This window comes from Carica papaya, chromosome 7 (genome assembly GCF_054855325.1).
Source record: "Carica papaya isolate Zhongbai chromosome 7, ASM5485532v1, whole genome shotgun sequence".
NCBI lineage: Eukaryota > Viridiplantae > Streptophyta > Magnoliopsida > Brassicales > Caricaceae > Carica > Carica papaya.
In genome coordinates, this window is record NC_142315.1 from 4674752 (window position 1) to 4688474 (window position 13723).

The following is a 13723-nucleotide window of genomic DNA, read 5'->3' on the forward strand; positions in this document are numbered from 1 at the left end:
AGATTCAATCAAAAACGGATGGCCCATATTAAAACAAAATGGACGACTGAGATCAAAAGGCAAAAGGGTATAAATAGAACCCCCACACCTGACCACAAAAACCCTAGCCGCCTGCCCTCGCCGGAGAAGACGAACCAGACGCCGGAGACGCCGGCCGCCGCCACCCGCCGCCGCACCGGGGAGATTTTCGACCGCCGATCGAGGTAAATTTCATACCCCCGATTCGTTTTTCCACGCTGATTTCCCCTGTGGCCAAATCGGAGCCAAAATCTCGGCTAAACGGCCGAAAAACACGGTCGAAACCCAGCGGTGCCACCGTACCCCTCCTCGGTTTTTGCCTCCGATGAGGCCCTTCCCGGCCTCCGTTTGATGCAATTTTTATATCACCGTGATCACCATTCTTTTCTCTACAGGTTAATCGGAGTCAAATCACCAAAACACGAACCTCACCGGAGAGTCGCCGCACCCGAGAGCGCCGCCACCGGTAAGCTTCGGTTTTCCGTAAATTTTTTGGCCCCCCGAGGGCCCTAGGGTTGTTTTATCGCAAGGACCGATGCAAATGTGGCCGAATTCGGCCGGAATTACGATATTGGCCAAAAAGGGGCCCTGGGCCTAATTTGGAATTTTTTGGAACACGTGCAGGTACCAGTAGTGCGTTTCAGTTCCCTGAAAAAAATTCAGGAAAAATTAGGGACAGCCTGCAAGCGCACTATGAAGCCGTGTTTGGACCCCGAAACGAGTAAGGACCCCTCACCCTATTTCCTATCACGGTATTAAAGTTCAATAATGATAAAACAGTATTTCTTGAATCAACGAATGTGTGAAATTGCTTAAGGTCGCTAATGGAGCCCGAGTCTAGTGTGTTTGTCGGTTAACTGTTATTTGGCCTATTTTACAGTTTAAAATGCAGTATGGGGTTTGATGTTTTCATTTTATAGTTTCGTGTGCATATTTTACTGTTTTATTGATTATAAATTGAATGACTGGGATATTGATGCTGTATGTTGTCTGTTTGGCATAAATTATCGTTTTGCTTGTTTGTATATGGATTAATGATGCTGATTGAGGAAAAAGAGAATGAAAGATTATGTAAATGGGTAATTGTATAATAGGGTCAGCCTGACTAGATATCCTGGGAGATGGTGGACGGACCAGGTCCGTAGGGAATCCTACCGGGATTGTGGTCTCCCATACCGGACGGGGTATGGAGAACTTATGTGTTTTGGCGCCCATACCGGACGGGGTATGGGGACGGCCCGTTTCACCCTCATACCAGACGGGGTAATGAGGTTTATAGTTTTGGTGCCCATACCGGACGAGGTATGGGGACGGCCCTGGAATCTGATTTCAAGTGTTAAGAGTTAACGGGTAGCGGGACCCCTATGGATCCCCATGGATACTAGTGGGCTGGTAAATGAGGAAAATATGTTGTGTAACGATTGAATTACAAAAGGCTTGATAAGTATTATGTTATACAGTTTATATATGATTCCATGATGATGATAATGTTATTGCTTTCGTATACTGTTTTATGAATTTCACCGAGGTAAGTGGATGGTGAAGGATTTATTATTGATAAAAGAATTTGTTGTAAATTATGCTCCATTGGTCTTTTTGTGTTTTCTACCCACCTTTACCTCCGTGACGGTGAGATATCATGATGTCTTTACTGGGCTAGTGTAGCTCATTCCTTATTTAATCATTTCAGATCAGGAAGACATTGTTCCCGAGTCGGTTCCATAGGAGGACGACGAAGGGGACGCCTAAAGACTCCATGGTCATATTCGTAGCTTTTACTTTCAAGTTTCTCCTTTAGGTAGTTTGATCTTTTTATATTTTGTGAGCACGTTTTTGGTTTTAGTGTAAGGGATGTTAATCGAATTTTTGACTTCGCTTTCGCATTTGATATTTTTAATATCCATCTCATTTTAAATTTCCGGGGCCGTTACAATTAGACTGTCCAGATTCGTTCTCGCGCGCACGGACGGTCCGAATCTGTTCCCTCCCTAGACACGATCGGACAGTCAGATTTAAACACGATGAACAGTTTAGATCCACTTCCTATTTAAACGTGATCGGATGGTCAAGATTAAATCACAATGAACGACACATATTTATTTCTTATTTAATCGTGATCGGACGGTTCATATCAAACGCGATGGATGGACCAGATTAAAAGGGGACGGATATAAACAACCTTCTTCACACCAAACCCTAACCCTATCTGCCAGACCCCCCCCCTCCCCCCAACCGGAAAAGAAGACCCAGCCGCCGGAAAGGAAGCCGACTGTCACTGCCCCATCGCCGGAACCACTTCCAACCGCCAAAATAGGTAAAAAAAATTTCTTTGCTCGAAATTCGATTTTAAACACCTTCATGACCAAATTAGAGCAAAAAGACCGACGAATTAACCGAAAACTACGGGCAAAACACGGCGGCGTTATTGTAGAAAAATATAAAAAACGCATCCATTGAGGCCCTTTCCGATTTTTGTTCTGCGTAATTCTTCCACCATTGTAATCACTGTTTCCTTCTCTACAGGTTGATCGAAGCAAAACACCCAACTGTAAAAGTGAGCCGGCAGAGCCGCCGCACCAAAAAAGCTCGTCGCTGGTGAGTTTTGATTTTTGGCTAACCAAGACCCCTTAACATGTTTTCTCGCAGGAGTTAATACAAAATTGGCCAAGTTCGATCAAAAACAGCCAACCCGAGGTAAACCACCACCACGAGCGGCTGTGCCGTCACCGAAGCACGGCGAAGCCGCCGTGCCAAAATTTAAGAATTGACCAAAAAGAGGGTCTTAACATTGATTTTGGATTTTTTGAAATATTTCTAGGTACTTGAAGGCGTTTTAATCTCTGAAGAAAAATTCAGAGAACCTAAGGACTGCCAGTAGGTGTAATCAATAAGTTTAGCATTTTGGGTATCAATTTGAGTGAGAATCCCTCACTTTATTCCCTGTTATGGAATTGAAGTCTAATTAATAATAATAATATAGTGTTTTGGGCAGTTTAAAAAATAACCATACTTAATTACTGGTCACTAATGGAGCCAGAACTAGAAATTATTCACTGTTGATTCTGTTGAGTTATTTTACAGTTTGAATATATGATAATACCTTATTGATTGATCTTATAGTTTGAATGCATGTATTGCTTACTTCATGTGATTATGGTTGAATTGAGAAGCTGAAAATTAAAGAAAGTTGGAAAATTGTTTAATTTAGTGAATAAATGAAACAGCAGCCTTACTAGATATCCTGAAAAATGGTGGACGAACTAGGTACATAAGAAATCCTACCGTGAACGTTGCCTCATATTGAACGGGGTATCGAGGTTTGGTAATTTGGTGCTCATATCGGCGGGGTATGGGAACGACCCATTTCACCCTCATACCGGACAGGGTATCGAGATTTAGTAATTTGGCGCTAATACCGAATGGAGTATGGAGACAGCCTATTAATTGAAAATGTTAAAGAAAAGAGTTTACGCATTGTGAGAGATATCCCTATGAACCCCCATGGATATTAGTAGGCTGATAAAAGAGAAAATTATTGTTCCAACCAATTGCATATGAAATTATTATATGCATTATGTCATTGCTTCTATAGGTTATTTTTGTAAATCTCACTACAGTAAGTAGACGATAAATGATTTTATTTATGATAAACGATTTTCCTTAATTAAGAGCTACATTAGTTGTTTTTATAATTTATACCAACTTTAATTTCTGTGTCGGTAAGTAACGTGATATTTTTATTGGGATAGTGTAACTCATTTTTTTATTAACTATTTAAGATCAAGAGGACCAAGATCCAGAGCCAATCCATAAGATGATTGTGAGTAGGACGTTCAATTGTTTACTTTTAATTTATTTTCTTAGTTAATAATTGTTCTTTTAGAAGGGTTATTCCCGTAAGTCATATTCGGTACTTTCAATTATTGTGTAAGGAATGTAAACCCTAACTATTTATATCACTACCGCACTAAATTTATAATTTATTCCATTTGAAATTTCGGGGGTTGTTACAGTTGGTATCAGAACTGTGTTTATCGGAACCATTTCTTATACAAAATCCTTATAAAACACCAAAAATAATGAATTATCACTCAATTATTCCTTGTGAAATGCAGGTACATATACATGAGAAGAGGAAGACCCCAACTAAACCGAGCAGCCCAGGATAGTTCACTTCGAGAGGATGTTGACCGGTTATTTGAGATGCTGGAAAGACTCATCGTTGCCCAAAATGCCTGAGAGTAAGGAGGGAGCTTCCTAACCCTCCCTCGCTGCCACAAGTTGAGCCACACTTGCAGCGAGAGGATCCCAAGCCACCCCAGCATGACCCTACTCCTCCACAGTACCACCTGACACCATCACAGTATGATTTGGTGCTCCAGCTACAGTATTACCTAACACCACCACAGTATGGCCAGGTGCCCCAACCGCATCACCAGGCGTCACCACAGTACAATCTGGTACCAACGCAAGACCATCCAGTCCATCCTCAGCACAGTTCAGTCCCTCTTCCACGGGACTCAGTTCATTCTATGATGGACCCAAACTACATCGAGAGGTATAAAAGACTAAACTCATCTACTTTTACAGGGAGATCCTTATTTGAAGAGACCGAGTACTGGTTAGCTAAGACGGAAAAGGTTTTCACTACTCTTGGGGTGATTCCCGAACAGAGAGTCATCCTTGCTACCTACATGCTGGTGGGAGAAGCAGGCCGCTGGTGACAACTCAAGCAGGCTACCTTGCCCGTTCCAGTCACTTGGGAACAATTCTTGATAGCCTTTCATGCAGAGTACCTTCCAAAGCATCTCTGACATCTGAAGGAGATGAAGTTTGCACACTTAATCTAGGGGGACATGATTGTATCAGAATATGCTCGCAAGTTCCTAGAGTTGGGTCAGTATTCCTCTGAGAGCATGATGGATGAAGGCAGGAAGGTAAAAAAGTTCGAATGGGGTCTCCGTCCTGAGATCAGACAGTAGTTGTATGTGTTCAAGCTCAGTACGTACTCAGCTGTTCTGGCCAAGACACAGTTAGTGGAGATGAACCTTCGCATTTTTCCTCTAGCAATAGGGAACCTCAGGCCATCTAGCCCCATACCGCAAACCAGCACCTACTGCACTTATTCAACAGAACAAGAGACCTAGGCCGATGGCTCAGGCTCCCCCTCAGCTTCCAGCAATAGGATGATGTAGGACATATTAGCACTGTGGTAAGGATCATGGGGACCGATCCTGCTATTTTCAATAACATCTGTCGCATATGTGGTAGCGCCCAACATTATGCAAGGGAGTGCCTGAGAAATCAGAACCAGGCCAGACCTCCTATCTAGGGCAAGGTTTACAACCTCACTTAACATTATGCAAAAGCCAACCCATACGTAGTATAGAGTACGTATACTATCTATAGCCATCTTACTCATATTTTGATTGATACTGATGTCTCGCATTCATTTGTTTCATATATTTTTGCATCAAAATTAAATATATTGTCTAAAAACTTGATTCTGTGTTGTTTGTGTCTATTACTGGGAATATAACACTACGAGGAAGGTTATATACAGAGCTTGTGTCATAGATATAGCATATAAGAAATTGAGTGTGGATATAATAGAAATTGACACAGGGGACTTTAATGTAATTTTAGGAATGAATTGGCTAACGGCGTATCACGCCATCGTAGATTGTTTTTACAAGAAGGTTGTATTCAACATTCCTAATGAGGAATCATTTATAAATTAATAAAATTCTTTAACATTTGTTCCCTCATGAAAAATTTTCTTATTATCAAGTACTTTAACTCGACTATTTTCTCTAACTAGGTAAATCCGAGAAAGAAATTTATATTCAAGAGATTATAGTAGTCCGAGACTTTTCAGACGTATTCTCGAATGAACTACATGGATTGCCAGTGGATAGAAAAATCAAATTCACCATATACCTTTAGCTAGACACCCAGCCTATTTCGGTTGCTCCTTACCGCATGAGTCGTATTGAGATAGAAAAACTAAGAAAACATATCAATGAATTGCAAAAAAATGGGTTCATCCGACATAGTATGTCCCATTTGGGTGCCGGAGTCACATTTGTAAGAAAGAGAGATGGGACATTGAGATTATGTATTAACTACAGAGGTCTGAACAAGGTCACGATCAAGAACAAGTACCTTTTACCCAGGATCGATGACCTTTTTGATCAGTTGCAGGATGCCTAGGTATTCTCAGATATAGACATGCATTCAGGTTACCATCAGGTAAAGATCAGAGCAGAAAACATTTCTAAAACAACATTTCGAACCAGGTACGGATACTATGAGTTACTGGTCATGCCATTTGTACTAACCAACGCTCCAATCATCTTCATGGACTTGATGAATAGAGTTTTCAGACAATTCCTGGATCAATTCGTCATTGTGTTCATCGATGATATTTTGGTTTATTAAAAAAAATAGAAAGGAACACGCTCGTCATCTGACTCAGGTTTTGCAGGTTCTCAGAGAGAAGAAGTTGTATGTAAAGTTGAGTAAGTGTGGGTTTTAACTTGAGTAGACTACCTTCCTAAGACACATCTTATCAAAAGATGGGGTGTCAGTGAACCCCAAAAAGGTTAAAGTCGTGCTCGGCTGAAAAAAATTGACATCAACCAAAGAAATTCGTAGGTTTCTGGAGATGACAGGTTATTACCGTAGGTTTGTGAAAGGATTTTGTAACCTAACCGCTCATCTAACTCGGCTCACAAAGAAGAACGTCAAATTTGAGTATAACGAGGATTGTGAAAGAAGTTTTTCAGAACTAAAGAAACAGTTGACTATTGCACTTGTGTTGGCCTTGCCGAGTGGATCAGGTTGATATACAGTTTATAGTGATGCCTCCTACCTAGGGTTGGATTGGATTTTGATGCAGTATATGAAGGTCATAGCCTATGGGTCCAGACAGTTGAAGAGTCATGAAAAAAATTATCTCACCTATGACTTAGAACTTGTCGCAAATATCCACGCCTTGAAGACTTAGTATTATTACTTGTATGGGGAGATCTTTCAGATCTATACCGATCATAAGAGCTTGAAACACATATTCACTCAAAAGGATCTCAACATGCGTAAAAAAAGATGGATATAACTCTTCAAGGACTATCATTACAACATCTTATACCACTCGAGTAAGGACAATATAGTAGCCGACTCACTCATTAAGAAAATTGCAGGTATATTAGTTCACTTGATGGTTTCAGAATGCAGGCTAATAGGGGCTACACAACATGTACGACTTCATGACCAGAAGAGAGTCACATGTTTGGCCCACTTGACTGTTCAACCTGAATTGATCCAAAAAATAAAAGAAGCTCAATCTGTCCATTCCACCTTAGCAGGCCTCAAGAAAGATGCAGAACAGAGAGTTAATCCAGAATTTCGAGTCTTTGCCGATGGGTTACTTAGATTTTAAGATATGGTGTATATTCCAAGTGACAGTGAGTTGAAAAGGGACATCATAACAGAGGCCCATAGCTCAAAGTTTGTCATGCATCTCAGAAGTACCAAGATGTATCAAAGTATGCGACCCCAATTTTGGTAGAACGGGATGAAAAGAGATATGGCTGACTTAGTTTCTAAGTGTTTGGTATGTCAGCAGGTCAAAGCAGAACATCAACGCTCAAACGGGCTATTTCAGCCATTACCAATTTCGGAGTAGAAATGGAACATTGCGCCATATAGGACCGCTCCAATTTCGGGTATCGAAGTTTGGTAATTTGGCGCTCATACTGGACGAGGTATGGAGATGACTCGTTTCACCTTCATACTGGATGGGATATCGAGATTTAGTAATTTGGCACTCATACTGGATGAGGTATGGGGACGGCTTGTTAATTGAAAATGTCAAAGGAAATTATTCACACGTTGTGGGGACATCCCTATGAACCCCACATAAATACCAGTAAGCTGATAAAAAAGAAAATTGTTATTCCAACTGATTGCATATGAAATTATAATATGTGTTATGTCATTACCTTTATATGTTATTTTTGTAATGTTATGGTAAGTAGATGGTAAATGATTTTATTTATGATAAACGATTTTGCTTAATTAAGAGTTTTATTAGTTGTTTTTATGATTTCTACCAATTTTTATTTCTGTGTCGGTGAGTAGCGTGATATTCTTACTGGATTAGTATAACTCATTCTTTTATTAACTATTTCAGATCAAGAAAATCATGATCTAGAGGCTGATCTACAAAAAGATTGCGAGTAGTACGTTTAGTTATTACTTTTAATTTATTTCATTGGTTATTAATTATTCTTTTAAAAGAGTTATTCTCGTAGGTCCAATTCAGTATTTACAATTATTGTATAAAAAATATAAATTCTAAATATTTATATTAATTTCTTACTAAATTTATAATTTATTTTTTTTAAAATTCTGAAATCGTTACATAAGAAGAATTCAAGTTGTAAATAAACAATGTGCAAATATGGACGGGAGTTGCTTGAGAGAGAGAGGAAACGTGTGCGAATAAATTCTTGTACGTGGTAAGAAGAAAATAATTACTTGTTCATCAAAATATAATTTTAAATTTTATAATTTAATGTAGTTGTCACGTCATGTACCTTCTCGTTACTTATGAATTATAATTTTAATACATCATAAGCTATATATATAATTTTAAGAGTTGAACTAATAAAAATTTTAAAATATAAAATTGAAATAAATAAACAATAATATAAAAATTTAAATGAAGAAATTAAATAGAAAAAAAAATTATAAAATATTTTGACCAATCAAAATTAATTCTTTTATGTAACATAAATTTTTATATAATCACATAATTTAATCGCATGACATCTGGGAACGAAAAGTCTTGGGTTCTATACATATTCACAATAAAGACCGCAACCTGTAGCCCTAATTTTTTTTTTTTTTTAAAAAAGAAGTCGCATATTCTATCGCATAAAACCTGAAATAAATTTTAATAGTTACTTATAATATAAATATAAATATCAAATTACTTTGTGATGATTATTTTTTAAATATGCATTAAATTAAAATCTTTTTTTTTAAAAAATACCAAATAAAAATAAAAAAAAAACTGACAAAAACAATCAAGACATTAATCTGAATCTAAAAATACCAAATATATTCTATTAACGACCCTCTTTAAAATTCGTAAATGTACAAAACAATTAAGTTGCTGCTCTATTATCTTAAGAAAAAAATTTGAAGTTAATATATTTTATGTTCTTAAATTCTAATTAGATAGTCATAATCTTAAGAATTTTGTAAGACTTTTATGATTACATTTTTAAAATATTTAATTATAGTTCATTATTATTTTAATATTATTTAATTATCATCTAATTTAAATAAATATAAATAGTAATACAATAAATGACAGTCAAATAATAGTAGAGATTATCAAAATAACAAGGATAAACTTGAGAATTATGAAAAAATTTCCAAAATTAATTAATAAAATATAACGACATGCAGGAACACCTCTTGATCGATCATGACTTGAAATATCTTAATTACTTGTTCCCAAAACTTTTTGAAACAAATATTTGACTCGTAAAAAAATTCAAATTAAGAAGCATGCAGAGAGAAGTAAATGCCAATAGTGGGGAGAAAGAAGAAGAAGATCGATCATTCAGGACTTGAAGACCACCATTGTCATATTTGTTACTTCTCTTTTGATCCGATCCCTCTAAATATATATATATATATATACATATACCCTTCAATTTCAAATTTCCTCACAATCATGGGTGGGTTTGGTCGAATAAACTTCGATAAAACACATATAATATAAGACACGACAAAACTAAGATGATAGCCAAACAACCTAAAATGATTTAAAAGAAAAAAAAAAAAAATTACACAAACGCATCCTAAGAAAACAAACCCAAGATAAATAAATAAATAGAGAGAGAGATTTTAGTTCTATTGATCATGGTGGGTGTCTCTTCTGTTTCCCTGTTGTCTAAGCTGAATGTGAACCAAACAAGTCCCTGCCAAAAAGTTGACACATTGCAGAGGACTCAAAATGTCCAAAACCCCTTTCAGCGTCTTCAACCTCACACAATCTGCAGCCTTTACTACCCTCTCTAATCCCATCGTTAACCCTTTCAATGCTACCTCCACCAACGCCTCCACCTGATTTATCCTCTGCAACTTCACCAACTCCACCATCTTCTTATCCGCCACAACCACCTGCAATCTCTCCATCTCTCTCTCTACTCTCTCTTCTTCTATTCTGATCTTCCCTCTTAACTCCTCCATTTTCTTCACCTGTTCATCCGTCATCTCCGCCAGACTCAGTCCTGGCTCACGTGTTTTTCTCATTGACTCCACCATCCTAAACATCATGCAAGGTCTCCACCCTGTTACCCACGAGTAAGCTATCTCCACCGAGCTTAACCACATTGGGCAGAAGAAAGCGAGAACATCCTCATGAGCTGCAACCCATTTTACAGTGTAATACTGTTTGTAATGAGCAGTGAGTTTGGACACCAAGGCTTGTATTTGTTCTTCTTCTCCTGACGAGTTGGTGCTTAGGCTTCTCTCTTTTGATACTCTCAATAACTGCTGCCAGCACTCGTCTAACTCACTAACCCACTTCTCGTAGAACTCACCGAATCTCTCTCCCACTTGGCCTTTCATTATTTTCTCTCTTTATTCTCCCACACCGATGAATTTCTATTTGTAATATATATATGTGAAGAAATAGAGAGAGAGAGCTTATATGGGACGTGAAGAACAGATGGAGATCTGAGAGGAAGACACGAGTGGGAGAAATTGAGGGAGTTGGCGCATGGCTTACGCGCAGCGGATTTCAAGAGGCAACGGTGTGGGAGTCTGACCTTTGACTGGTCTGAGGAGTCACTCACTCACCGTAACACCTGGTCTCACTTTTTTCAACTTTCTGTAAAACGTGTCAACACATCAAATTAGTTCTGCTTCAACGTGGAACATTAAATTTGGTAATTAATATTTGTTTCCGAGTTTAATTCTAACGTATAAGTGAAGTAATTCGGTAATTAAAATTAGTTAAACGAGGTTAGATACCTAATCTCTCATTAGAAATTAATTACTCACTAAAATATATTATCTAATTTATGTGAAGCAAGAGAAGATGGAAAGAATTCAATGTATCCAAAGGAAAAAAACGTATGTAAAATTATTTGTATGGGGAATGAAGTCTCCAAAGAATGTAAAAAATTTAATGTGCAAAATTCAAGGGACTTTTTATTATTTTTTTATTTAGTTAGATTTTTAATCCAGTGTTACATGTGAAATTATATTTTTATTAAATATTTAATTAATTATATAATAATTTTAAAAATATAATATTGATTTAAATTAGATTACAAATTAAGAGCATTTCTTGATCAGATAACTCCAACATACAATTAAACATATAAATCAAGAACATTATATTAAAATTATCAGCCTTAAAAAGCATAAAAAAATTATATACACCTTAACTTTTTTTTTTAAAAAAAAAGGAAAGACCAATAATATAATTTCATTAATTTTTGTTATTGTATCTTAAATTTTTTATTTTTTTTCAATACTTGTCCTTTGAGCTCTTCAATTTCTGTTTTTATTATAAGAAATTTGTTTAATTTAATGTTTGATATATGTTATTATTTTGTGTTTGAGAATAAGGAAAGCAAGAGGAAATGAGAGAGAGAAAAAATAAAAAATTTTGATTTTTTTTTTTTTTTTATATCTTTATAAATAATTTAAATATTATTTAATATTTTTGTCATCACATAAAAAATACGTTCAAATTGTAAACATGTGACGTAGTTGTTAATGTTGTCAGTAGTCACTGACAGAAATGAATTAATTCAAATAATTCACAAAAAAAATATGTAGATTAATTTAATATAAAATAAGGGTATAAAATCAAATAGAATAAAAAAATAATAATATAAAGATAAAACATTTATTTTAAATCTCATGTATTATTATAATTATTTAAAAAAAAATAAAAGATTATCTTGTAACCTTTGCCCGTACTCTCTCTCTATATATATATATGTATATATGTATGATAGTGTGTAAAACCACATATTAAAATTGAAATAGATAATTATAATTATTATCATATAATTAAAATAAAAATTTATGAAAACTGTAATAAAAGTAAATTGATAGTAATGATTAGAATCACTTATTAAAAATGATAACAAAATATTAGTATTAAACTTATAATATAAAAATACGATCATTACAATGTTAATAGTAGTAAATTTATTTTTAAGCCCAATAATTAGTAAAGAAAGTTTTAAAACTAATAAAATATATCCTATAAGGTTATAAAAAATAACACGATTTAATTAAAATTAAAATTTTCTAATTAAGACAACATAAACTAATTACCTAACATTTCTTATATACATATAAAGAAGAAAATCACACGAGTCCTCTGCTTCAATTTGTATTAAAGAAAAAAAATTAAAAAGTGAAAATATATTTAAAATGTTTCTCTAAAGTGGAATAATATATTTATAATTAGAATATAATGGTGGAATTTTAACCCCATTCAGAATGTTTGTTGGAAGTGGAGCATTGCACCTGCATGCAATTGTGGATTTGAAGTCAGCTGGAGGTGATCAGTGTGTCGCCATCCACAGTGCACAGATATGTGTATGTCATCACATCTCTCAGCAACACGAAGTCGCTGGAGGGAATCAGCGGTTTGTCACATGGGAGAGGATGCTTAGAATGTTTCACAGCATGTTAAATATTTAAATGTCTGAATATCAGTTTTATTAATTACATGCAATGCAAAAGTAACTGCACATAATGATGTTATATATATATATATATATATTTTTTTTTTTTTTAAATTAGAGATAAACTTGGTGAATAATAAAACTCGGATAAGCTCAGACAAATTTAGTTTTACTTTTTACATCATAACTAGATTTACTACGACTTATATATAATGTATGGATGAAAATTGTGTATATATATTTGATTAAATTTAAAATACATTGTAATGGGTCTATACGTATTCTAAAAGAATCTGAATTCAACCAACCTAATTTGACGATTTTGTTTTATTATCCCTACTTTAGAAATGTGATATTTATTTAATTATAATTTCCATTCTTCCACGTATTCTCATATGTTCCATTATTATTGCTATGTCACCGGTATATATGTATGTCTATATCTTTTTCATTTGCTCATTTTCTCATTTTACTATTTATATATATATATATATATGTATATAAAAAATGATTATGGCGTTGGAAGAATTAATGTCACGTGATATATATATAGTATGAGATGAGAATGTGGTTGTCGTTGGTGTTGTTCTTGTTGTTGTGTGTGTGTGTGTATATATATATATATATATATATATAGTACAAAATTGTTTTGTTGGAAGAGCGCAGAGTCCGCGTGGAGGAGACATGCAAAGTCTTCCATTGCCCATGTGCGCCACCCCCATCCAAAATCTCACCATGCAGACATGACTGTTTGGGCTCTCACAAAAATTTAGTTTATAAAAAGTTGTTTATTAGAAAATGACAAAATTACCTTTCAAGGAATCAATTAACTCATAGCTAATACAAACACCTAAAATTTTGTACCCTATATTAAATTCCAAATCATATTAATTTAAATTATTATTGGTCAATTTTCAAATTTTAATATAAAATATGTGCATGTATATATATAATCCTTTTTAAAAAAACAT

The 13723-nt window shown here is 35.2% G+C and overlaps 1 protein-coding gene across 1 annotated transcript; it reads right to left on the bottom strand.

Annotated features, from left to right (window-relative positions):
* Positions 1-9717: 9717 nt before the first annotated feature.
* LOC110822038 (transcription factor-like protein) lies at positions 9718-10808 on the bottom strand. The gene has a single exon (XM_022052042.2). The coding sequence runs from the start codon at positions 10666-10668 to the stop codon at positions 9949-9951; it is 720 nt and encodes a 239-aa protein (XP_021907734.1). The 5' UTR covers positions 10669-10808; the 3' UTR covers positions 9718-9948.
* Positions 10809-13723: the final 2915 nt, after the last annotated feature.

Coding starts and splice junctions, on each gene's coding strand:
- LOC110822038 (XM_022052042.2), bottom strand. CDS start 10,668: ATGAAAGGCCAAGTGGGAGAGAGATTCGGTGAGTTCTACGAGAAGTGG.